The 27,852-nt window shown below is 35.0% G+C and overlaps 1 protein-coding gene across 1 annotated transcript; it reads right to left on the reverse strand.

Annotated features, from left to right (window-relative positions):
• On the reverse strand, nt 1-27,852 carry LOC143710383 (uncharacterized). The gene is made up of 10 exons (XM_077201335.1): nt 27,837-27,852; nt 27,406-27,489; nt 27,224-27,262; nt 25,527-25,580; nt 22,365-22,748; nt 22,224-22,280; nt 7,128-7,502; nt 6,988-7,044; nt 4,640-4,750; nt 1-2,757 (listed from the first exon to the last, which is right to left on the reverse strand). Exons 2-10 carry the CDS (start codon nt 27,422-27,424, stop codon nt 2,726-2,728), a joined length of 1,128 nt encoding a protein of 375 aa, XP_077057450.1. The 5' UTR covers nt 27,425-27,489; nt 27,837-27,852; the 3' UTR covers nt 1-2,725.

The raw sequence follows: 27,852 nt of genomic DNA on the forward strand, positions 1-27,852 counted from the left end.
TTCATATTAGCAAGCTTTATTGTTTTTTTTTTTACAAGTTATGATTCTCGAAATCAGTCTTAGTGGAAATCCATCCTTACAAATTAAGTGGCACACTGGCAATGTTTGCATATTGATAGAAGTTGAACTGATGTCTAAGAGTAGTGACATTGTCCAAGATACAAGAAAAAATATTTTAGAATAGCCATTCAAAATATGATTATACAAACTTTAGCTAAACAAAAAGCTAGCAAAATTAACATAAAAGGAGATAAACAAAATCCAACCTGGTGCCCCTTGTGGTCATATGAGGAAGTAACAAATACGTGTCACTTTTGATCTTATACACTGTAAAAATGAATACGAATGAATATGCTAAATCTAATCAATAAAATTGAGGCAACAGATTACAAGCAATATTATTAATTAAATTTAACAAATTAGAATTGAGTAATAATTAACCAAATTAATTCCTTAAAAGTTAACCATTTAAAATTAGTAAAATTGACACATTTTTTTAAACAAAAATATCGGAATAACAGACTGACGTCAAAGATGAATTAAGAACACTTTTTTTTTATTGCCAACATTGAAGACACCTGATGTTAACAAGCCGAATCACTGAAGGAGAAAACCGTAATTGGTATGGTACCATTATGGAGATTAATGTTTGCTTTAGTTGGGCTCTTGACTCTTAAATCATTGACTTTAAATTTTGTTTGGTTGTTGTACTTCAGTTATAACAGCCAGATGAACAAATAGAAAAGGTGATCTGATGTTGTTGGTTGTGTTTTAACATAACCATTATTCACAATCATTTGACCTGAGTCATAGAACTCATATAGAGCCCAATTTAGGTTTACTTTATTAATTATAGCAGCACTGTCCTTGTACAGCATAATATTTGTAACCTTTACAATGTAATCCTAAGAATTTTTTAAACATATCTCAAATACAATTTTTTTTTTTTTTTAGTTTTTAGACACACAGACATCAAGAATCAGCCTGTGAATCTCAACAATGGTGACAATTATAAAGCATGTTGCAGTGCATTCTGCATGCCACCAATCAAAACTCATTCATGGCACCCATCATACATTGCTGCATGAATAAATAATGAGCTTGTGTTCAGAGTTGATCTGTTTGTCACCATTGTTGAGATTTATACGCTAATTCTTGATGTCTGTGTGTGCCAACATAAAGTTCCTTTAAAAATGTCTTATTATTGATTTGGTCTCATTGAAAACGATAAAAATATGAAGCTGTACAAGGACAGGGCTCCTATAATTATTTACTTTTAAATATAAAGTAAACTTAACTGAGAAATAGGACTCTATATAAGCTTAGTGACTCAAGTCAACTGATTGTGAAATAATGATTATGTTAAAACACAACCAACACCATCAGATCACCTTTTCTATTTGTTCATCTGGCTGTTATAACTGAAGTACAACAACCAAACAAAATCTAAAGTCAATGAATTAAGAGTCAAGAGCCCAACTTAAGCAAACACTAATCTCCATAATGGTAACATACCAATTACGGTTTTCTCCTTCAGTGATTCGGCTTGTTAACATCAGGTGTCTTCAATGTTCAATCTTCAAAAAAAGTGTTCTTAAATCATCTTTGACGTCAGTCTGTTATTCCGATATTTTTGTTTAAGAAAATGTGTAAATTTTACTCATTTTAAATGGTTAACTTTTAAGGAATTAATTTGGTTAATTATTACTCAATTCTAATTTGTTAAATTTAATTAATAATATTGCTTGTAATCTGTTGCCTCAATTTTATTGATTAGATTTAGCGTATTCATTCGTATTCATTTTACAGTGTACATATCAGGTTTTCTATGGTTGTAAGAATACCCTTGCTTAAAGGGGTCATGAATTGAGAAGTAAAATTTTTTTAATCTTTTGACATATACGAGGTCATTAAAAACCTGTAATTTGTTATTGAAACTAAGCTCAGAAAACAACTTGTTTTGAAATTTGTGACAATATGATGTAATAGTGCGACGAAAGACCCCCTCTGCAGAAGAAAAATAACTTCTACATCATTGCCTCTTTAGCTCCGCCCAGCAATTCACGCATGTAATACAGTAGTAAATACAAGAGATGTTAAAACAGGATTACTCGCCTCTGAGGATTACAAGATGTTTGTGATCCTTGTGATCCTAAAATTAAGTAATCGTAGATTAACTTTATTTTTAACTAAATATTTGTAGTATTTACAAATTTAGTGGGATGATGAAAAATATTTTAATATGCAAAACTGTTATCCATTCATAGCAGTGGGCGTTTACTTCCAAGTCTTGACTGTAACGTCTATAATAAAAAGAGTTTTAAAGTTTTAAAGAGAAGGTCAAAACAGGATAGAAAATAGATTATACTTCTACATTAGGATGTTTTGTGATGTAAAAATATTGAAAACATTATAAGTGTACTTCAGAGAACATTAAAATTTGACTAGCCCACACTGAGCTGTACATTCCCTTAGACTGCATGTGTTTGGCTCTTTGGGACTTCAGGTCTGTTGAAAGGTTTCATCGGAGAGCTCTTGTCTGTGTTAGGAATGTCATAATTCTCGTACATATTCTCTTCCTGCATCAAGAAAACAAAAGTGCACTGGTAATATGTCTGCTGGGTCATATTGCATACAGAATTTTAAGTTAGGTTTTAAGGTTATTTTTTAAGGTCAGTGAGCGACTTCCAAAATCTTTGACATTTCTCTTCTGTTCATCTCTGCTTTAATTTTGCTTGTTGACAGGCGTCACACTGCCTATGGAAATATCAAAACAAAGAAATACATTGGTCAAATCTTTATATTCTTTTAATTAAGCTGATAGTAGACATGGCTTCCCAGCCAGCACAGCCATGTGGGGCCCACATGGGTTTGACCTGGGCTATCTAATTGGGACCCAGATAGTTTTGTCCATGGTTTCCATGTAGGCCCCACATGGGTTTGCCCAGATGAAATGAACACTGCTCAGTGTGCACACTACAGGCTGTTAAATGTAACACATATCAGTGTTGGAGTTAATGAGATAATTAATTGATTGAATAATGATTGAGCATTATATATGAACACCTGCTGTTAACAAGCAGAATCACTGAAGAAAAGAGAAACACAATAACTACTTCCAGCCACAGCCTTAGATGAAAACAACTGAAGATAAAATACATAACATCTCTCAATATCTGATTAAACAACTCCACAAATAGCATTACCAGCTTCACTTATTACTAACCAGGTTTACTTTATTTCTGGTAGACGTCTACAGAAGTGCTTATTGAAAATTAACAGAGGTTAAGATGTTGATTATTTATTGAAAATAATAGTTTGGTTTGGTGTCACCTTTATGGTGATAAGTGTTTGCTTTAGTTGGGCTCTTGACTTTTTTACATTAGTTTTTTCCCTGCTCAGTTGTATCTGATTGTTATGTTGAGAACAGCAAGAGAAAATGCAATCAGATTCTATAAACTGATTGATGATTAGAATGTAGTCATCATGTAGTGGCTTACCTCACTAATATTGTATGTGAGATTTATACAGGTGATATGTTATTCATTTTGTTGTATAGTTGTGATTCTACAGCAAGAGATCCAGCACATTTTTTATCAGAACATCAAATGATTTTTAAAACACCATTTCCACATTTTGGACTTCTGCGATTTATACTCACACACATACATCAAGAATCAGCATATGAATCGCTACAATGGTGACATGCTTCATGGTGCAATGCATTCTGGGAGCCATGGATAAGTTTCGTATGATGCACCCAGAATGCATTGCACCATAAGGCATGTCACCATTGTTGAGATTCATATGCTGATTCTTGATGTCTGTGTGAGTAAAAATCACAGAAGTCCACTATGTGTAAATGGTGGTTTAAAAATCATTTGATATTCTGATGAAAGTGTGCTGGATCTCTTGCTGAAAAATCACAACAATAAAACAAAATGAATAACATATCACCTGTATAAAGCTCACACACAATGATTTTATTTTTATCATCAATCAGTTTATAGCATCTGATTGCATTTTATTTTGCTGTTATCAACATAACAGTCAGATACAACTGAGCAGAGAAAAACAAATGTTACAAAATCAAGAGCCAAACTAAAGCAAACACTGATCACCATAATGGTGACATCAAACCAAACTCTTATTTTCAATAAATCATCAACATCTTAACCTCTGTTGATTCTCAATAAGAACAACTGTAGACGTCTACCAGCAATAAAGTCAACCTGGTTAGTAATAAGTGAAGCTGGTAATGCTGTTTGTGGAGTTGTTTAATCAGATATTGAGAGATGTTATGTATTGTATCTTCAGTTGATTTCATCTAAGGCTGTGGCTGGAAGTAGTTATTGTGTTTCTCTTTTCTTCAGTGATTCTGCTTGTTAACAACAGGTGTTCATCAATAATGCTCAATCTTTATTCAATCACTTAATTATCTCATTAACTCCAACACTGATCAGTGTTACATTTAACAGCATGTAGTGTGCACACTGAGCAGTGTTCATTTCATCTGGGCAAACCCATGTGGGACCTACATGGAAACCGTGGACAAAACTGGCTGGGTCCCAGTTAGATAGCCCAGGTCAAACCCATGTGGGTCACACATGGCTGTGCTGGCTGGGTTGTTTATTTATACCTGTCTTTGCTGATGTCTTGCGAACAGCGATCAATCCAACTACAAGTATGATCCCTGCTATGACCAGACCAACGACAGCATATAGTATGTATACTGCTGTGTTCGAGGATGCTGAGGAAGAGATAGAAAGATATTTTATATTTATTTTTCTGTCATTAAAGTCATTCAGATAGTCGTCATCTGCATCATTTCCCTCCAATTAAAGGAGCATTGACAGGGCTCCAGACTGCGACCATTTTTCCTGCCGGTGTGACCAAATATGTATTTAGGTCTCGCTGGCGCGACCACAATCTTGGTAAGCAGTGAATGCAAACTAAATGAAAGTGGAACGAAAATGTGCTACTCATTTATGCTACATGGACCTTTTATTAGTTCGGACAAATAATAGACAGCGCAGCGCCCCGAACTTGCCAGTCGCGGGCCGATCTCGATCACGTGACATTGTTACTAGGAGATCCAGTGAAGAAATCCATTCACTTCGCCTCAGAATTAATAACATCATCGCTGCGAGATCCAGTGAGAAACATCCCGATTCGGCGCAGAGTTCTCGGTTATAAACCATAGATATCAGATCTAACAGCACTGACCTTGAAACCAGGAGAATCACTTTTGGGACAAATTACTGTGAATCTAATTCAATTTTTTTTTCTGTATCATGTAAACTGACATACAGCTGTCTTTATCTATGCCACTGTAAGAAATGATATGGTTTAATTGATTTGTAATTGATTTGAAGTCACCATGGTGATTACTGTTGCTGTATTATTACATGTGCTTGGGATCTTAGACCTTGTATATTCAGATTTGAATCTAGTCAAATCAGAAGATTAACAATGAAAACATTTGTTTAAATAATGACAAGCTAGTACATAAAATTAACAATTGTATGACAAGTTTGTCAAGCTGAAAAAGACAACAGGTATGATATGAGTAAAGAGTCCAACTAATGGAAACACTAATCACTGTTATGGTGACTTCAAATGAAACAGAGTTAAACCTCTGTTAATTCTCACTTAAAACTACTGTAGACATCTGACAGAAATAAAGTCAGTCTGGTTAGTAATAAGTGAAGCTGCTAATGCTGTTTGTGGAGTTGTTTAATCCTCCTCTGCTGAGATCTTCACAGATTTAATGCCTTCTGTTCTCTTCAGCTGATTTCATCTAAGGCTGTGGCTGAAATGACATCAACATCCTCAACCATGTCCTCCAGTAAAATATAAAACATAAAAATGACAATAGCCAATTCTGGCTCCATAGCTCTTTTCTCAATTATATAATGACAGCTGTATGGCAGCTGTACTGTCACGCCATTTCTTGGTGCCAGGAGCAGTAATCGGGAACACCTGGTTGTGAAATAAGGAAATCCTACGAAGGCTACATGGTACGTCCTTCGAAGGACGCATAGGCTGCATCCTTCAAAGTCCGCAGCCTTCGAAGGATGCAACCTTCGCATTGGGACACAGCTACTGTGAATTAACAGTGCTCAAAGTCATCACTCGGAGACTGTGTTCCACACCCTATTCCCTACATTAGTTCACTAATATAGTCCACTTGACTGAGTGATTAAAAACAAGTTAGTTAATTCAGACACTGTAGAAAAAACTTATGCAAAGTCAATAACTGATAAGTTTTAAATATTAAACTAAAATGTTTTATGTGTTTTGCACATGATTATATAGGAGAGATCTGTTAGTTTAATGAATGAGTTTTGTGTGTCACCATTGTGCTGAAGAGTAGAGCCTGTGCTTCAGTCAGAGATGAGCAGAGAAACACTGATTTTATGCGGCCTGTTGCTTTATTTAAAAGCAGTAACTGTTTAGATGCTGATGCAGTGACAATCTCTTTTCTAGATGTATGCTAATGTTCTCTAACTGCAAATAACTGTAAAGATTTTATATTAATTCATGTTTTTAGTTAATTCACTATTACACATTAGGTCTTTGCAGTTTTAGAGATATTAATTTTCAGTGGACTCTAATGAAGTATATTTACAGTACTATCAGTATAAATACTAGTTTTTAAACTTGAACTGTTTGAAGCAATCGGTTTCCCAAATGATATGAGTTACCTGCCATGGTATTTTTACAGTAACATACTGTAAAAAAGCAGAGCTGTATAGAGGGCTAGAGGTAGAGTTAGCGGTAAAGGTCTGTAAAATAACCTTTTTTTTTTTTTTACAGTGTACTGTACAGTGTGAATGCAGCCAGCCACACCTGAGAACAATCTACAGGTTTCATGCATTTCTACAAATATATTTCCATGTTCAAATTTACCATACCATATATGTAGCCTACATGCATTATAAAACATTCAGAAAATAAGCCAATAGAGACAGTGTTTTACATTACCAGGTGAGATGGTCACTGGTGTGACAGTTGTAGGGCAGGTGTTAATGCTGTCAGTGTCTGAAAGTTTAGATGAATAGTGATTAATCAACAGAAACACAAATATCGAGAATGTGTAGAAAAGAACTCATGTGAATAATTACCTGCACAGTATGCTGAATAACAGAGAGATGGTCTAACCAGCTCATAGACATAATAATCGCCTTGACAGGCTTTGACTTTAATGGGAAAAGACCCGAAAAAGCAGCAGTAATTGCTCCAGTGACCGCAGACATCTCGAGTGACGACTCCATCTGTTACTGTTGGGTGTCCACCACGTATCCACAGTGGGGCAGCAGTGCCACAGCTGAGCAGAGCAACACACGTGTCTGGGATATGAGCGCTCATGTTGTTAATGAAGAGACGATACCAGCCGCTCCAGGAGACAGACGTGTCACAATTGTCGTATGTATGTAAGCCATATCCATTATTGATGGATCTCCATGGATTGTCCATCACAGTGTAGTTGTAGCAGGGGTCTGTAGAGAGATTGGGTGTTATGAAAATATATTAAGAAATTAACAAGTTTCTGAAAAACATATGTTATTATAAAATGTAACCATAATTGCAGACTCTGGTGCAGCTTCTAGTCAGTTTGATTTTATTTCTGTCAGACGACAACAAAAGTTCTTACTGAAAATTAACAGAGGGTTAGATGTTTATGGTTTTTGTTTCATTTGAATTCACCATTATGGTAATCAGTGTTTGCTTTAGTTGAGCTCTTGCCCCCTTACTTTATAACCTCACTTTATCTTTGACTGCTGTATCTGTGTGTTTTTAAAGCACATTTATTGCGTATGGAAGTAAAATAATGTCAAATGTTTTTGAAATAAAAAGCCTGTTGAATTGCACTACTTGAAAAAAAATAGGCATTGCATTAACCATGCTTGCATTTTAATGCATTGTATTTTTAGGGCTTGCATTTTTATGGGCTGAAATTCAACATGGTTGAATATTTAAGCTGTGAATATTTCAATTAAAAACATTTCAAACACATTTGCATTATTCAAAATTCAATAATCCATATTCACCCTCCATATTTCACTTCCAAAATATTCAAACTGATTAAAAATACAACCTATAATATTCAGCAGAAAATTTTCGGTCCATTTTATTTCACTTTGCAAATTCGCTTCTACAAATTCAGTGGTTCAAATTCGACAGTAAATTCAACATTGACGTCCAGGAACTGCAGGAAGCAGAAGATTGCCGAGCATACTCTCCATCTGCTGTTAGTCGACCTCACCAGCAGGGGGTGCAAGCGCGTGTTGTTGACGAAGACCAGCAAAATTAGAGCAAGTCATTCATTCATAAAACTAATTTACAGTAATGTAAGTTTATTTGTGATTATTATGACGGCTGTTTTTATTAAATTCGGTGCCTTCACGGTTACTTTTCCTGTGTAGCCTACATGCATATTTCTCTACCATGAACAAGATCATAATGTAATTCCCCGATGCGGATATACAGATCCAATGTTAACGTTACATTTTTGAGGTTGACATATATTTCTCTTGGTTGTTTAGTTGCCTTAACTTTTTATTATGGCGATGTGCTGCATGCAGGCTATCAGGGTTTCCCTCAATACTTCAGGATTCCCCTGCTGGACCTGTACAACGCTTAACGTAGCTTAATGGACTAGTGATGTAAAAGTCCAAACTCACAGGCAAGCAGAAGAACTCAGAATAACGCACACAGCTGAGCGTTTCCCAGAGATAGACTGGCATAAAGATGGCTTGATGTTGGACATTCGCGCATTTAGGGACCGTCTCTAAAGTTTATACGACTTTGGTATACCCGTTTCTAACTTCAATAGCATTTGAATAGAACGACTTACAGTCATAAAACCAACTGTAAAGTGTTCATGTAGTGTCAGGCATAATGTGCACCCTTTGGATTTTTGATATTTATTCAAATAAATGTAAGTTTGCTATTGAAGTTAGAAACGTACATGCCAATGTTGTATGCAACTTTAGAGACGGTCCCTAAATGTGCGAATGTCCAATGTCAAGCCAATTTTACATTTAGTCATTTAGCAGACGTTTTTATCCAAAGCGATTTACAGTTAAACTAACAATAGGAGGACAACAATATGCAAGTGCTATGATCCCAGTTTAAGCTAATGCAATACACGTAGGCATTTTAGGACTTTAGGATATATATATATATATATATATATATATATATATATATATATATATATATATATATATATATATATATATATATATATAACAACCTATATATATAACCAAGCCTATATAGTAGCCTAAAGCCTACATCCCCAATAAGGTACAAGAATGGTCTTTCATATCATTGTATGTGTTAAGCGTTTTGTCCCAACGGAAAGGGAATCCTTGAGTATGAGGTATTGAGGGAAACCGATTATAATCCATGGTAGAGAAAGCTGATAGCTGATGACATGTAGAATACACAGGGAAAGTAACAATGAAGTTATTGAATGAAACAAACACAGCTTTTGTGCGTTTGTCATCTTTTCTGCATACTGTCACAGATAATCATTTCCATTTTATGAATGAATGTCTTCGTCAACAACAAGCGCTTTTGCACCATCTGATGGTGAGGTCGACTAACAGCAGATGGAGAGTATGCTCGGCAATCTTCTGCTTTTCCTGCAGTTCCTGGACGTCAATGTTGAATTTACTGTCGAATTTGAACCACTGAATTTGTGGAAGCGAATTTGCAAAGCGAAATAAAATGGACCGAAAATTGCCTGTTGAATATTATAGGTTGTATTTTTAAACAGTTTGAATATTTTGGAAATGAAATATGAAGGGTGAATATGGATTATTGAATTTTTAATAATGAAAATGTGTTTGAAATGTTTTTAATTGAAATATTCACAGCTTGAATATTCAACCATGTTCAATTTCAGCCCATTAAAAAGGCAAGCCCTAAAAATACAATGCATTAAAATGCAAGCATGGTTAATGCAATGCCTATTTTTTTCAAGTAGTGCAATTCAACAGGCTTTTTATTTCAAAAACATTTGACATTATTTTACTTCCATAATTGCACTTTTTACCATTATTATTGTTATAGCAAGAAAAGCCGAGGGACAGTGTGATCAGGTCATGCTGGCTATACTAATGATTACCTAATTATGATATTTCATATTATGAGTTATGATATAAGCATGAATTATATAAGCACAGTTTAATTCCATATAGAAAGTGTGTTATATTATTAATACACATTTCAGCAATCAGTTATGAGTGATGTACAAAAAAGCATTATACACTCTCAGAAAAAAAGGTACGGAAGCTGTCACTGGGGCTGTACCTTTTAAAAAGGTACATTTTAGTACCTAAAGGGTGCATATTGGTACCTTAATGGTACATATTAGCACCTGAAATCAGAGGTGGGTAATCCAGGGGTCAGAAAGTAAAAGTCCTGCCATATGTTTATTCCACCCATGATCTGATTTCACTAATTAGTTCCATCTCCTGTATTAATAAGCAAATCCAGGTGATTGGAATAAAATACTAATACTACTTTACTTTCTAAACCTGGACTTTACACCTCTGCATAGCAATGCCACATGTCAGCCAAGAGCAAAGAAATAAACCAGAACTGGACCTTATCGTATCCAAAACATATGTGTATATTAAATGTGGAGTAATTTCAGCTACAGCCTTAGATGAAATCAACTGGAAGAGAAAAGAAGACATTAAATCTGTGAAGATCTCAGCAGAGGAGGATTAAACAACTACACAAACAGCATTACCAGCTTCCCTTATTACTAACCGGATTTACTTTATTTCTGTCAGACTTCTACAGAAGTTTTAATGAGAATCAACAGAGGTTTAACTCTGTTTCATTTGAAGTCACCATAACAGTGATTAGTGTTTCCATTAGTTGGCCTCTTAACTCTTTTTATATATTTTGTCTTTTTTGGATGCTGTGACAGTGTGTTTGTTAAACACATCTGCAACAGCAAAGGAAGCTAAAGTGAAATAATATCAAGTGATGATGGTTACCTAGTAATGGTTTAATAATCATCATGAAGTAGACTGATTTACTGAGATTTTTATAATCTAACAATTATCTTGTTCGACTAATATAATCACATCACAAACCCTGTATTACTGCAGCAAGAGGTCCAGCAATGTAACAGTCAGTTTAGACATTTTTACCAAAAATGAATTAAAAAAAATTTGGCTTATGCTGACACACACAGATATCAACAATCAGCACATGAATCTCAACAATGGTGACAGTCACAAATATTTAGATAAACAGATTAATTCAAAACATCACTGAAAAGCTACTAATTCACAACAAAAACAACAGAAAAAAATAATAGCAAATATTTAGAATCAAACAAAATTATAGGACAATTCAGCATAATTTATTCATGTTGCAATGCATGCTGGGAGTTTTGTACTATGGTGGTATCCAGCACGCATTGCAGCATAGTACTTTTGATTGTCACCATTGTTGAGATTTATACGCTGATTGTTTATGTCTGTGTGTGTCATTATAAACTGACTTTTTTTGTGCTCATGTTCGTTAAGGTCTTCTAACTTATTGTTATATTATTGCTTGATCTCATGCTGCAGTAACACAAGTTATGTGATGTGAAAAAAATAATTGTTCGATTAAAATATCTCAGTGAATCAGTCTGTTTCATGAAGATTATAAAACCATCAACAGGTAACCATCATCACCTGATCTCATTTCACTTTTGCTTTCTTTGCTGCTCCAAATGTGTTTGACAAACACACTGTCACAGCAGCCAAAAAACCCCCAAATATACAATAAGAGTTAAGAGCTCAACTAATGGAAACACGAATCACTGTTATGGTGACTTCAAATGAAAAACAGAGTTAAACCTCTGTTAATTCTCAATAAAAACTTGTGTAGACGTCTGACAGAAATAAAGTCAGTCTGGTTAGTAATAAGTGAAGCTGGTAATGCTGTTTGTGGAGTTGTTTATTATTAGCTACGATAAGGTCCAGTTCTGGTTTATTTCTTTGCTCTTGGCTGACATGTGGCATTGCTATGCAGAGGTGTAAAGTCCAGGTTCAGAAAGTAAAATTCCTCCTTAGTATTTTGTTCCAATCACTTGACCTGGATTTGCTAATTCAGACAGGAGATATAACTAATTAGTGAAATCAGCTGACTGAGTTCATGGGTAAAATAAACTATGGCAGGACTTTTACTTTCTGACCCCTGGATTACCCACCTCTGAGTTCAGGTACTAATATGTACCATTAAGGTACCAATATGCACTCTTTAGGTACTAAAGTGTTCCTTTTGAAAAGGTACAGCCCCAGTGACAGCTTTCGTACTTTTTTTCTGAGAGTGTAGCATAACTTAGACATCAACAATCAGCATATGAATCTCAACAATAGATACAATAAAATATTCAGATAAACAGATCAACTCTAAACATCCTAACACAGGCTACTAAAAATCACAACAAAAGCACAAATAAACAAAAATAGTAAGACTATTCAACTGCATAATTTATTCATGCCGCATTGCATGCTGGGAGTCATCTATGTGTTTTTTCTCTTCTGGAACCCAGCATCCATTGCGGCAAGACGATTTTTGTTGATTGTCACCATTGTTGAGATTCATGAGCTGATTTTTGATGTCTGTGTGTCTAATTCATGCACAGGAGAAGCAATAATTTTATTTAAATTTTTTTTGTAATAACTAGTTACCATAACTATATTGGATCTTATGCTGTAGAGTCACAGAGCAACTATAGTCAAAAATGAAACTTGCTATATAACTCTTGCATGTGTATTAATAGACAGGTAAGTAAATGTATGTTGTATTGTACACATACAGTTATATTGCAATTTGTTTGTAATTCAGTAACACTTTTTCTGGTGACAATGTCCATAGCAGCTAAAATAAATACAGTAACGTTAGCCTTTGTGTTGGACAAAAAAATTTAGACATTACTTGCAAATACTCTGGATTTGTTCAAATGTATTTTTAGTATTATTGTTTTAAACGTGTAAAACTGCGCAGCATTAACCCACCAAACCATTTGTCAAATAGTCACATATCAGTAACAGGCTCTTAAAGCAATACACTGCAGAAAGAGATGTGTCAAAAAACAACACATGTGACTGTGTAGATAGCATTTTGACACATGTTGTGTAGATTTTTAACACAAAATTAGTGTTAAAATTTACACTCTAAAAAGAGATGTGTTAAAAAAACAACACACATCATGTGTTGATGGTATTTTGACACATGTTGTGTAGATTTTTAACACACAATGTGTGTTAAAATGTTACTGGATAGAATAGCACTGGGTGGAGGGAAGTTTGTGTTTATGAAAATAATTATAGGTATATTTTATATGGTATCCCATAAAAAGCTCTAAAATAAATAAAACAATACACTAAATAAATAAAATCTTAATTCATAAAAACAAAGATTAACTGGTGTTCTTTGGCAGCCAATAACATCATGCCTCTTTTGCAATGTCTTTTTCAAATGCTGCTGTCACTTGTTATTAGTAACCAATTTATTATAACAAACTATTTATTTCTGTCAGACATCTACAGAAGCTCTTATTGAGAATTACCAGGTTTTGTGTTGAGTCATTGAATGTTTCATTTGAAGGCACCAGAATCGTGATTAGTGTCAGCTTTATTTGGGCTCTTGAACCTTGACTCTGTAACATTAGTTTCCTCTGTTGCATGGGGATGGGCGATACCACTTATTTTGGTTTCGATACGATACCGATACTTTGAAGGCCAGTATCGCCGATATCGATATCGATACTTCTACTGAACTTTTAAATTTGAAAATTTCTTAAATTATTGAATTACTAAGATTAAAATGGCTTAACATTTTATTTTAAAGGCATTTTAACAATCAATACGCCTTAATTGGAATTTATTAGATTATATTTTTATTTACACGTGGTTACAATGTTTACTTCTAGTGGTAACCATGGAAATCTACAAAATATTATAGGCCTAGTTGAACTATGATCATTTTAATGTTAATTTTCATAAGGGACTACCAGTGACCGGCTGTTGCACCCATAAAATGCAACCTTTTATTCTGACAGTGCATGATTTATATTAAAATTAGTTACAGAATAGAACTATGAACTTTTAACATTCAAAAAATAATTTATTTGCACAAACTATGTAGGCTACAATTTAAATTAGTTTATTGTGAAATAGCTCAAAAATATGATGTTTTTCTGTCTTCTGTTAAGCATTGTTCTGGGCTGCGTTTCCCAAAGCATCAATGGTTTCTTGTGATACTTTTGGGAAACGCAGCCCTGTTTGAATGCATTGTCGGCAGTGTGTGAACGCTCTCTGTGATTGATTGCTTCTGACTTGCAGCATTTGGGTGTGTTCAGATAAGCAAGAAAATAGTTATACTACACAATTATTTACTAAACAGGTTATACATCCAATTCAATGAATATTTTACGCATTAAACTTCTTGTCAAATAAACAAAATCACTGGTAAAAAAAACAAAACTGTAGTATCGATATTTTTATTTGAGTATCGATACTTTCGATACATCGCCGTCAGTATCGATATATCGATACTTTGTATCGATACGCCCATCCCTACTGTTGCAGTATCAGTGTATTTTTTTTTACATATTTGAAACAGCAGAAATTATAATGGGAAAAACATCATCAGATGATAATATTATCATCATGTAGTTTTATTAAGCATAGCAAGAGTTTAATATCTTTTAAATGACTTTTAAAAGGTTTAGTAAGCTATCATATTGCTATTAGCTTATAGTATGCTTTGAAATACCCGTAGTGTGTACAGGATCTTACAGTCTATGCTACCTTATCCTATATTTCTTCAAAAATATGTTTTCAGAAAATTTTAAGCTTTAGCAGAAGTTAGTCAAATACAGACATCAAGAATCAGCGTATGAATCTCAACAATGGTGACAAAGCTTCATGTTGCAATGCATGCTGGGTGCCACCATAGTACAAAGCTAATCCATGACTCCCAGCATTCATTGCGGCATGAAGCTTTTCGTTTGTCACCATTGTTGAGATTCATACGCTGATTCTTGATATCTGTGTTTGACTAGTTTCTGTTGCAACTCAAATCATTCTGAACTTTTTTTTAAGAAGTCATTCTGCACTTTTAGATAGCTTGATGTACTTTCACAAGACCAGTATAACTAACAGTATATAAATAAAATAAATGCACACCATCCATATTCTCAAAAACTTGATCAGATCAGTACTTGTTGATTATGACTTCACCAAGAACCATCTGATCATATTTTCTCTCGCCACAACAGATGTATTTGATTAAAATACAGACATCCCAATTCTCCCGGAAGTTCTGGGATTCTCCCGCATATTGATAGCGGCTCCCTGATGCCCGTAAATTAGTTCAAATCTCCCGGAATCTAGAGCTTGCGAGCTCCAAACCGAGTAGCTTGGCTCGGCAGAGAGGGAGAGAGCGAGAAACCTTGCTTATGTGTGCAAAAGTGCGTGTGTGCCTCTTGAAGCGCATGAAAATTAGCCTGGAAATTTGAACAAGCACAACTTACAGGTCTCACCCCCTTGCTCTCTGCTGCGCTACAGCCCTCCCTCCACAGGTCCTCCCCCACAGCGGAACCTGCCGTGAACGCGCAGGCTAGTAAGCAGGGCCACCGATGACGGCGGATAAACAGTTATGGCACATTCACTAATAGGGACGAAACATCAACAATATGCTTTACATTGACTATGGCCTGCCCATACTTTGACTATGGTCCTCAAATAATTACGTATTTTGCAATACATGTAACTTTACAACGTTGCACTCTTTCTATAAGTTATAAATAGCTATTAAGGTAACGTTAATATAACGGTTACAGTACGTAATTATTCTAGCGATAAGGATTATTCTAGATAAGGTTTGCTAGTACATTATTTCAGCAACATGACAAGCCAGTGAATTAGCAGGTTTCAATTGTTGCTTAGAACAGTGTGTGGCATTTTATCTACATATTATGCGGCTAGAGTTTTGACACCGAGTCAATGGGCTCTGTCTAATTCTTTCTTTTTCGCTTGTTTATCGCCATCGGTCTTTGTTTTATGAGCAGGTGCCACTCGAGAAATTGGCAGTTTAGATTGTTTCTCTGCCATTAGCACAGCTGCAGCACACCGGCAATCTTGAGTTTTAACGACGGTACGTGCTGTGCAAGAGAGGGGTGTGATCAGCGCGTACACGAGCGTGATTGACACTGCTAAGACATTCCTCCTTAGCCTGGTCCCACCAGACTCTCGTACATTTCATTTGTACATAGAGTCTGGCACCGCTCCATTGACAAGCGTTAACTTCCTTGTAGGCCGGTACTCTATTGAAGTCTAAAACTATTGGATCTGCCCAGAGTCACTCTGGATCTGCCATAACCAATCGCTAACGTTTGGTCGTGACATATGTCATGCGCATACGATGCTCATACAACATTATTGTCACCAACACAACTAAACAAAGATTGTTCTTGCTCCAGCTTTAACCTCTTGATATTCGACAGCGTTGCCACAATTGACCGAATGGCTTCACTCACATCTTTCTCCGCTGCCATTACTGAACTTCAGCTCAAAATAACGCACAACATAAACGACATCGTTCTCAGCCACTCCCTCTGTTCGTTGATTGCCCCGGTAAAAAAATTATCGGAGAAAACCAAAGACTACAGCACAATCCCAGACCTAGTACTGAAGGAAAATGAAAATTGAGCGGAAGTACGTTGGAGGGCGGAGCCAGGCTAATTCCTCCTGGCTCTGATTGGTTGTTTCTGACCGGGAGCGGTGTATTTCTGCAAATGGCAATAGGACCACTGGGAGGAGCCAGAGGAGCTTGATTTTTTCACAGATTATCTATCTCATATTCTACTGTCAGTACATAATGAAAGTTTTAACAAATATGTTAAAAATATTTTTTTTTACAAAAGTTACCTACAGCAGCTTTAATCACGATTCTGGTGACTTCAAATAAAACATTCAATGAAACATCAAACCTCTGTTAATTCTCAATAAGAGCTCGTCTATGTAGATTCATGATGTCTAAAACATCCAAATGTTCAAACAAACTCTTTATTAAACATCACTGGACTACATAAACATAAGTTAACAATATGTTTCAGTGGTCATCCAAACACTACATCCACACAGGAAGTAACTCTGGCAAATACACACCGACTACAGTCACATGTGACACATATCTGACACAAGTTGTGTAACTATAACACATTAGTGTGTAAAAGGTTTCAATACACTTCTGTTTAAGAGGAATAACACATTAGTTGTGTTAAAGGTAACACAAAGCGTGTAGTCCTTATAAACACAGAGATGTGTTAAGAAACAACACAGGTTGTGTGTTAAATTTGACACAACATGTGTTGTCCCTGAGCACACACACTACATGTGTTAAAATCTACATAACATGTGTTAAAATCTACACAACATGTGTTGTCCCTGAGCACACACACTACATGTGTTAAAATCTACACAACATGTGTCATCTTTAACATCTCTTTTTACAGGTTGTGTTGTTTTCAACACATAATTTTATGAGTGCGTCGACACTCACCATCACTGTGAATGGTATGCAGTGTTTGCTATGTTTCTGAAACAAACAGGCCTGTGTAAATAAAAGTTATTTATATACAATATTTTGTCAGTTGCTACATTTTAATCTAATGCAAAGTGCAAACTCGGTTAACTGTTATTTTTTCATGAACTTTTGTCAAAAGCAGCATTATCTATAAGGGGTTGAAGCGTGAATAATGTTTAGTACAGTGAGTCTGTCCAGTCATTGAGCTTGAAACATTGTCTTGTACTTTGTGTGCACATGCATTCTGTACTCGACTATTGATTAAATGATCATTTAACACACATAACACACAGTTACAACAGCCGGAGTGTAGCAAAATAGCTCTAAGAAATATTAATAATCAATTATAACTTCTTATAATTGATTATGAATGTTTGGATCAGTTAATCGGATTAACTTGATGCAGCTACATTAACATTACAACCAATTACTAACATTACCAAATCAATATTGGTTATTAATTGATTAATAGAAATGTACATTTCCGGCGTATGGGAAATGTCTTTCTTACAGTACAGTACTATTCTGAGCCTGTAGTCAGATCTACATGATTAGGGACTCCGGTATGAGCTTGAGACACGGACAACTTTAGTCTAGTTAATAAAGTCTTGTTCATGTCACACGAAACACTTAAACTACACATACATACACACATACATACATACATACATACATACAGTTTACCAAGGGAAAGAGAGCTGAAGCAGAATACAGGAAAGCAAGAGGCTGTAGCATTGTTTTAAATTCACAGATCAACAACCTTGAGCAAACCATCATTTTAGTTCTAACACGTCCCTCTTAAAAAGGGGCAAGGATACTTAACCCTCTGGGTTCTAAGGTGTTTTTGGGGTCCTTCAGATGTTCTGACATGCCCTGACATTTGTGCTTTTTTCAGTTGCTTATAAACATATTAATGGCAAAGGTGTAATAACACTCTATTTAGCACAAACAGGGCTACCATCATATGTAAGCAACATTTGTACTTGTTTGTATTTTTGAGAGAATAATGTTTATGCATGGTTATTGAAAAAAAACTAAAAATTAAAGTTTCTGAAATAAGGCCACAAAACACATATTAAATATGTGTCCACAAGACTTTTGACTAATGGATGTTCACATAAAACAATAGATTGATTTAAATTGTGTAAAAAATTTTTTGTTTGGAAAGGCAATATGCGGATGGGCGTGAATGGTCCAACCCCATCATGAATAATGCTCTGATTCACACCTGAGATGACAATGAGCTGCATAATGAACTTTTCATTCAGGTGTGTCACACAAGAAAGAATGCAAGAAAAAAAATATATATATATACATATATTCAAAAATTGTTTATAAAGTATTCTTTTTTTAAAGTAGGCCAATAGATTTTATCATACATATTTAAAAGTTAAGGATTCATTAGTTTGATATAGCTTGCACTGGAACAAACACTACAACATCTTAGTTGATTAGTTTATTTTTGACAAAACATATATATATATATTTAACATATAAGCAGAAACTGCTCACAAAAGCTTTTTTGATGTCTATTTGTAAAAACTTTATAATCTATCCAAAATTAGTCAACGAAATGTTGTCTTTCATATTTCGTCTGTAACAGTGCACATCTGTGCATCGTTCATTCACACACAGAAACGTGATTCATATTTAAACACTCTTTTTGCGTTTACAGACACTATTCTATATCGCAATTAGAACAAAGCACAAGAATGAAAAACTTGCACAATTCTCAGCTGGATTCTCGCTCCTCGAAATGAAAATAAACCAGCACATGTTCTGAGGTAAATGTCCCAGGATTATTCCTCACAGCCTTGCAAGATGTACATTAATTTGATTATACTTGATGTGTTTTATCGAGCTGGTGTGGGCGTTGGACACGTTTGCACGTGTTGTCATGCGCTTGAATAGCGCGCGCTCTCCGTGGGCGTGTCACATTAGCAGAATAATGAGCTGCGAGAAGGATAATTAGAACGGCTGACATCTCTCTCTTTTAATATAGATTACATAAACAGAGAATATTTATTTTAGTTTTGAATTAGATCATTTAAAAGTACACACTTAAATGATAATAAAGATATATACACTGTAAAAATGAATACGAATGAATATGCTAAATCTAATCAATAAAATTGAGGCAACAGATTACAAGCAATATTATTAATTAAATTTAACAAATTAGAATTGAGTAATAATTAACCAAATTAATTCCTTAAAAGTTAACCATTTAAAATGAGTAAAATTTACACATTTTCTTAAACAAAAATATCGGAATAACAGACTGACGTCAAAGATGATTTAAGAACACTTTTTTTTGAAGATTGACCATTGAAGACACCTGATGTTAACAAGCCGAATCACTGAAGGAGAAAACCGTAATTGGTATGTTACCATTATGGAGATTAGTGTTTGCTTACGTTGGGCTCTTGACTCTTAAATCATTGACTTTAGATTTTGTTTGATTGTTGTACTTCAGTTATAACAGCCAGATGAACAACTAGAAAAGGTGGTCTGATGGTGTTGGTTGTGTTTTAACAGAATCATAATGTCACAATCATTTGACCTGAGTCACTGAGCTCATATAGAGTCCTATTTCTCAATTAAGTTTACTTTATATTTAAAAGTAAATAATTATAGGAGCCCTGTCCTTGTACAGCTTCATATTTTTAGCGTTTTCAATGAGACCAAATCAATAATAAGACATTTTTAAAGGTACTTTATGTTGGCACACACAGACATCAAGAATTAGCGTATAAATCTCAACAATGGTGACAAACAGATCAACTCTGAACACAAGGTCATTATTTATTCATGCAGCAATGCATGATGGGAGCCATGAATGAGTGTTGATTGGTGGCATGCAGAATGCACTGCAACATGCTTTATAATTGTCACCATTGTTGAGATTCACAGGCTGATTCTTGATGTCTGTGTGTCCTAAAACTAAAAAAAAAAAAAAAAAATTGTATTTGAGATATGTTTAAATTCTTAGGATTACATTGTAAAGGTTACAAATATTATGCTGTACAAGGACAGTGCTGCTATAATTAATAAAGTAAACCTAAATTGGGCTAAATGAGTTCCATGACTCAGGTCATATGATTGTGAAATAATGGTTATGTTAAAACACAACCAACACCATCAGATCACCTTTTCTATTTGTTCATCTGGCTGTTATAACTGAAGTACAACAACCAAACAAAATTTAAAGTCAATGATTTAAGAGTCAAGAGCCCAACTTAAGCAAACACTAATCTCCATAATGGTAACATACCAATTACGGTTTTCTCCTTCAGTGATTCGGCTTGTTAACATCAGGTGTCTTCAATGTTGGCAATAAAAAAAGTGTTCTTAATTCATCTTTGACGTCAGTCTGTTATTCCGATAATTTTGTTAAAAAAATGTGTAAATTTTACTCATTTTAAATGGTTAACTTTTAAGGAATTAATTTGGTTAATTATTACTCAATTCTAATTTGTTAAATTTAATTAATAATATTGCTTGTAATCTGTTGCCTCAATTTTATTGATTAGATTTAGCATATTCATTCGTATTCATTTTTACAGTGTAGATCATGCCTGGGTGAATAGTATTCGCTGAGTTTTGTTTAAGTTTTGAAACGTGCTCCAGAAAAAAAGTTCACAGAGACGGAGAAACAGAAAGCACACCCTGTTAATTTTCTTTATTTTACAAAAGCACAATGTTTTATTTCGATTGTAAGTGGACACATAAAAAAGTAGACATTTAACAGTTTTCATTTTTCATATTTCACAAGTCTGTATGACCAGAAATGATGGAGTATTTTAAGTCTATTTTGCTGAAAAGTTATTAAAGAAATCGTTAAAATAGTCCAAGTGACTACAGTGGCTCAATCTTAAGTTTATCAAGCGACGAGAATACTTTTTGAGCGCAAAAAAACAAACAAAAATAACGTATTCATTTCCTTCTCTGTCAGCCTTGAGATTTCACATGTGTAATAGCGTAGTGCGTCTGTGTTGTATGTCACACGTAGGCTCACTATTGGCCGACGCTGGTCATGTGTGTGATGCATGTGACGTTCAACCAGAAGTACTATGCTATACACTACGTGAATATCTCGAGGCCGACAGAGAAGGAAATGAATACTTGAATAAAGTCATAATTTTTGTTCGTTTTTTTGCGCTCAAAAAGTTTTGTTGCTTGATTAACTTAAGATTGGGCCACTCACTTGGACTATTTTAACGATTTCTTCAATAACTTTTCGGGGAACAAGTGTCAATCCCTGAAGAAGCCTATGGAGGAGTGATCAAGCTCTCAGATTTAATCAAAAATATCTTAATTTGTGTTCCGAAGATGAACGAAAGTCTTACGGGGTTGGAACAACATGAGGGTGAGTAAATACTGACAGAATTTTCATTTTTGGGTGAACTATCCCTTTAAGTTTCAATCTTGATTCAATGTTGATCTTCTATTAGGGATATAGTTATTTATCATCAAAACCCAATAAGGACTGTTTTTGACCATGAAGTGTGTATGTTCAAATTTACCATAGCATATCCGTAGCCTACATACATTAAGAAAACATTCAGAAAATAAGCCAATAGAGACACAGTGTGTTACATTACCAGGTGAGATGATCACTGGTGTGACAGTTGTAGAGCTGGTGTTAATGCTGCCAGTGTCTGAAAGTTTGGATGAATAATGATTAATGAACAGAAACACAAATATCATGAATGTGTAGAAAGAGCTCATGAGAATATAATTACCTGCACAGTATGCTGAAGAACAGAGAGTTGGTGTAACCAGCTCATAGACATAATAATTGCCTAGACAGGCTTTGACTTTAATGGGAAAAGACCCGAAAAAGCAGCAGTAATTGTAAAAGTGACTGCAGACATCTCGAGTGACGACTCCATCTGTTACTGTTGGGTGCCCACCTCGTATCCACAGTGGGGCAGCAGTGCCACAGCTGAGCTGAGCAACACACGTGTCTGGGATATGAGCGCTCGTGTTGTTAATGAAGAGACGATACCAGCCGCTCCAGGAGACAGACGTGTCACACTTGTAGGAGGAGGCATGTGTATTATTGATGGATCTCCATGGATTGTCCAGCACAGTGTAGTTGTAGCAGGGGTCTGCTGGGAGATTAGCTGTTGTGAAAATATATTTAGAAATATATTTTGAGACATTACGTTTTTCCTTTCTTTTTCTTTTTTATTCTTTTGGTCCTATAGGGACCAGAGGTGGGTAATCCGGGGTCAAAGAGTAAAAGTCCTGCCATATGTTTATTCCACCCATGAACTCAGTCAGCTGATTTCACTAATTAGTTCTATCTCCTGTCTGAATTCGCAAATCTAGGTAATTGGAACAAAATACTGTGGAGGACTTTTCATTTCTGAACCTGGACTTTACACCTCTGACTACAACTGACTTCAGACACAGCCTTAGATGAAATCAACTGAAGAGAAAAGAAGACATTCAATCTGTGAAGATCTCAGCAGAGGAGTATTAAACAACTCCACAAACAGCATTACCAGCTTCACTTATTACTAACCAGACTGACTTTATTTCTGTCAGACGCCTACAGAAGTTCTTATTGAGAATTAACAGAGGTTTATCTCTGTTTCATTTGAAGTCACCATAACAGTGACTAGTGTTTCCATTAGTTGGCATCTTAACTCTTAAAGCTTATTTTGTCTTTTTTGGCTGCTGTGACAGTGTGTTTGTCAAATACATTTGCAACAGCAAAGGAAGCTAAGGTGAAATAAGATTAGGTGATGATGGTTACCTAGTGATGGTTTAATAATCATCATGAAGTAGACTGATTTACTGAGATTTTTATAATCTAACAATTATCTTGTTCCACTAATATAATCACATCACAAACACTGTATTACTGCAGCAAGAGGTCCAGCAATATAACAGTCAGTTTAGACATTTTACCAAAAATGAATTTAAAAATTTTGGCTTATGCTGACACACACAGATATCAACAATCAGCACATGAATCTCAACAATGGTGACAGTCACAAATGTTTAGATAAACAGATTAATTCAGAACATCACTGAAAAGCTACTAATTCACAACAAAAACAACAGAAAAAAATTATAGAAAATATTTAGAATCAAACAAAATTATAGGACAATTCAGCATAATTTATTCATGTTGCAATGCATGCTGGGAGTTTTGTACTATGGTGGTATCCAGCACGCATTGCAGGATTGTACTTTTGATTGTCACCATTGTTGAGATTTATACGCTGATTGTTTATGTCTGTGTGTGTCATTATAAACTGACTTTTTTGTGCTCATGTTCGTTAAGGTCTTCTAACTTATTGTTATATTATTGCTTGATCTCATGCTGCAGTAACACAAGGTATGTGATGTGAAAAAATAATTGTTAGATTAAAATATCTCAGTGAATCAGTCTGTTTCATGAAGATTATAAAACCATCAACAGGTAACCATCATCACCTGATCTCATTTCACTTTTGCTTTCTTTGCTGCTCCAAATGTGTTTGACAAACACACTATCACAGCAGCCAAAAAAAACCAACATATACAATAAGAGTTAAGAGACCAACTAATGGAAACACGAATCACTGTTATGGTGACTTCAAATGAAAAACAGTTAAACCTCTGTTAATTCTCAATAAAAACTTGTGTAGACGTCTGACAGAAATAAAGTCAGTCTGGTTAGTAATAAGTGAAGCTGGTAATGCTGTTTATGGAGTTGTTTATTATTGGCTACGATAAGGTCCAGTTCTGGTTTATTTCTTTGCTCTTGGCTGACATGTGGCATTGCTATGCAGAGGTGTAAAGTCCAGGTTCAGAAAGTAAAAGTCCTCCTTAGTATTTTGTTCCAATCACTTGACCTGGATTTGCTAATTCAGACAGGAGATATAACTAATTAGTGAAATCAGCTGACTGAGTTCATGGGTGGAATAAACTATGGCAGGACTTTTACTTTCTGACCCCTGGATTACCCACCTCTGATTTCAGGTGCTAATATGTACCATTAAGGTACCAATATGCACCCTTTAGGTACTAAAGTGTACCTTTTGAAAAGGTACAGCCCCAGTGACAGCTTTCGTACCTTTTTTTCTGAGAGTGTACTGTAAGGAAAATAGTCAGGCAGCTACTATTCACGCCGGTATGTTTACGGAAGTCATGGGATTTCATGTGTTGCGTGATATCTCTGCGCCCAAGTAGCAGTGCTTCGCCTAAGCAGCAGTGCTTCGCCTGTGCTTCCCCCTAATATAGTCCCAAGTCAATATCTGCCTAGGAAATCGCCTAGTATTAATCTGCATCGCTATTTGTACTCGTTGTGAATACGCAGGCCACAAGAAGTAATTACGTGGGTTTGTTTATTTTTTTTATCACTTTTACTCAGGACATGCTAGCTGGCAACAAAGGATTCCATTCATTGTGCTAAGCTAAGCTAGCACCGACCCTGTCAAACTAAAACAATGCATGCACTGAGACAAAAATGCATTTGCACACATATCTAAATGTAGGAAAGAATGTGAATAAGCCCTATTTCAAAAAACGGTGGAGTGTTCCTTTAATTGGAAAATGAAGCTTTAGTATATTAATTAAAAAATTAGGTTGGATGAACAAAAGTGTAATAAATAATGTAAATTAAATTGTATGTAAAAAAATCTTCAATTAAATTAAGTAAGGCTAATTAATTGTTTTTGTGTGTGTATTTACATTAAGGTGAAAAAAAAGATAAACTAGATAAGTTAATTTAACTATCTGAAGAAATCAGATAAAACTGACGGTTATGCTTCAGTAAAACCGTTTTTTTTTCAGGTTGTTTGAATTTACAATCAGTAATCTTAATTTATTTAATTTCAATAAAACCAGTAATTGTAGATGTTTCCACATGAAGTACATTTTCTAAGTTGAAATTCAGAGTACATTACCTGCAGTCGTCGACGGTGAGACAGTTGAAAAGGCCAAGTAAAGTCTAAAGACATCTAAAAAATAATTATGAATACAAATGAATCAACATGTTACACATGTTACACAATGAAATAGCAGTCAAAGAAACATATATAAATATAAGCTTGTACTTAAAGTGACAGTTCACCCAAAGATGAAAATTCTGTCATCATGACTTTCTTTCGAAACAGAATTATTTCCTGTCTATCCTAGAAATTCGTATTATCCTCACACATCTTGTTCACATAATGAAACTCTTATGCCTTTTCTGTTCAAACTAAAAAAAAACAACATCGCAGCACTGGTAGTCTATATAAAGTATGAGTTGTGTGTCATATTCCAAATCTTCTGAAGTCAAACAACGGCTTTATGTGAGGAGCAGAATGAAATGATTTATCTGTGTAGAGAAACCACTCAAAACAACAACCATTTCTTTCAATCACATTGTAGTTGTATCAATATAAATGAAAGCATGAATGACCAAAGGATTCAGTAATTAGAGGTTACAAGAGAAAGAAAAGTAATTTCTCCCAAACAGATCCTAAAATGCAAAAAAGAATTTGTTCTTCTTGAGTGACTTGTGTCCAAATCAAATGTCTGGTCTGTTTCTGTAGCTCTAAACCAAAAAATATAATTTATGTGTTACATTAGCAACTTTACTCCAGCTCCCAACCAGATCGAGACACATCACAGTTAACTCCCCTGAGTTAAATTAACACCAGTGGTGTGTTATGTGCTGCTGTTGCTGCTGGTCAAGCAAATGTTTGTGGTATGTTTCTGTTTGATATAATTGTAAATATATCTATTAAAATACTGATATTCTGGTCTATAACTCCTCTCCGATCTTCCCGCTGCTCTCTATCTTGCTCATCGCCGATGTAGTTTTCAATCAGAACACATTTCACACAGCAGGATTTTGAGTCGCCGACATGCAGGTCCAGATATTTAGCATGTCAAATATCTCACGGACATTGGCGATTCTCTCAGATCGCATCTTTGATAATTCACTTTGATAATTTGTGTGATTTGCCTATGATTTCAGGCATTTGTCAGCGATCTTGAAAACCAAGTTGTTAGCTACGGGAAGTTTAATCTTCTAGATCAGTTCAATTCACCAAAATGAACCAGGTGATTTTAAATAATCGGTTCAAATGTCTTGTCATGTTACTGATAACGATACTGATACATCATTTTAATTTCCTTTCTCATACAATGGTGTTTGAAATAATCAAAAATGTCATAAATCATTCAGCCTAATTCATTCTTCTACCTGAAGACGTAAACCTCTTGCTGTGAGTAATCAACCCGTTCATTTTTTAAATGTTTTGGGGATGTTTGCGCGTTAGCTTGTCTTTTCAGTTGATTTCATCTAAAGCTGTGGCTGGAAGTCAGTTGTAGCTCTTGTGATTCTCTTTGCTTCAGTGATTCTGGTGTTATCATGTTTTTTTCAATAAACAAACAATCATCACTCAATTAATCACTTAATTATCAAATTAACTCTAACACAGCTTCTGTGTTGCTTTGAAAGCTCTGCTAGTGTTTCCCTTATGAACACCTAGCAATGTAATTCAACACCGGGGAATTTACTGTGTGAAGTGACGTGAAGGATAAACAAGATCTGATTCACTGGTCATTACATCAGCATATACAAAAGCAAAAAAACACTGTTTAGACTTACACAGAAAGACAGAGATGAGAGGATGAGTTTTTATAAAACCTGAAACATGAAGAAAAAGTCAATAAAAACAACTGAAATTGTATTGGATTAAGTCTGAGAAAACTACATTCATCATACGGTCACAGTTCATGAGGTTTTTGGGGCAATGAGAGCCAACCTTTAAACACAAGAAGAATACTCACCTTCAGGAAAGGAAGCCATTGTCAGTTTTGACAGTCCAGTTTTTTGTTTCACAAAGCAGTTCAGAGGACGAGTTTCCTTTAGAGCTAGAGAATAAACAAATTAGCCATTGCATTTACGTAGAAAAAGCTTTGTTTTCTGTTTGTTTCAAACACAGATGTAAAACATTCCACAGCATTTATGGTTTTGTTTAAGAGTTAAAATTGAGACTTTTAATTGTCAAAGCATATGCAATAAAGGATCTTGTGTTTCCCTAGAAATTGTATGAATAATCTTAGAATCACAAGCTTTTTCCCAAAAACATCAGACCTGAAAATTGTTGTAGATCTACAAGTGCACTGGAGTTATTAATAAAGTTGCATCTTTAACAATGTTAGTAAGAGTCCTGACCTGGTCAAAGCCCAAATTACTCAACTGAGAAAGAAGATCTTACCTGATATAAGCTGATA

Source organism: Siphateles boraxobius, unplaced genomic scaffold (genome assembly GCF_051911475.1).
Source record: "Siphateles boraxobius isolate OS27281-9 unplaced genomic scaffold, OSU_SipBor_1 47, whole genome shotgun sequence".
NCBI lineage: Eukaryota > Metazoa > Chordata > Actinopteri > Cypriniformes > Leuciscidae > Siphateles > Siphateles boraxobius.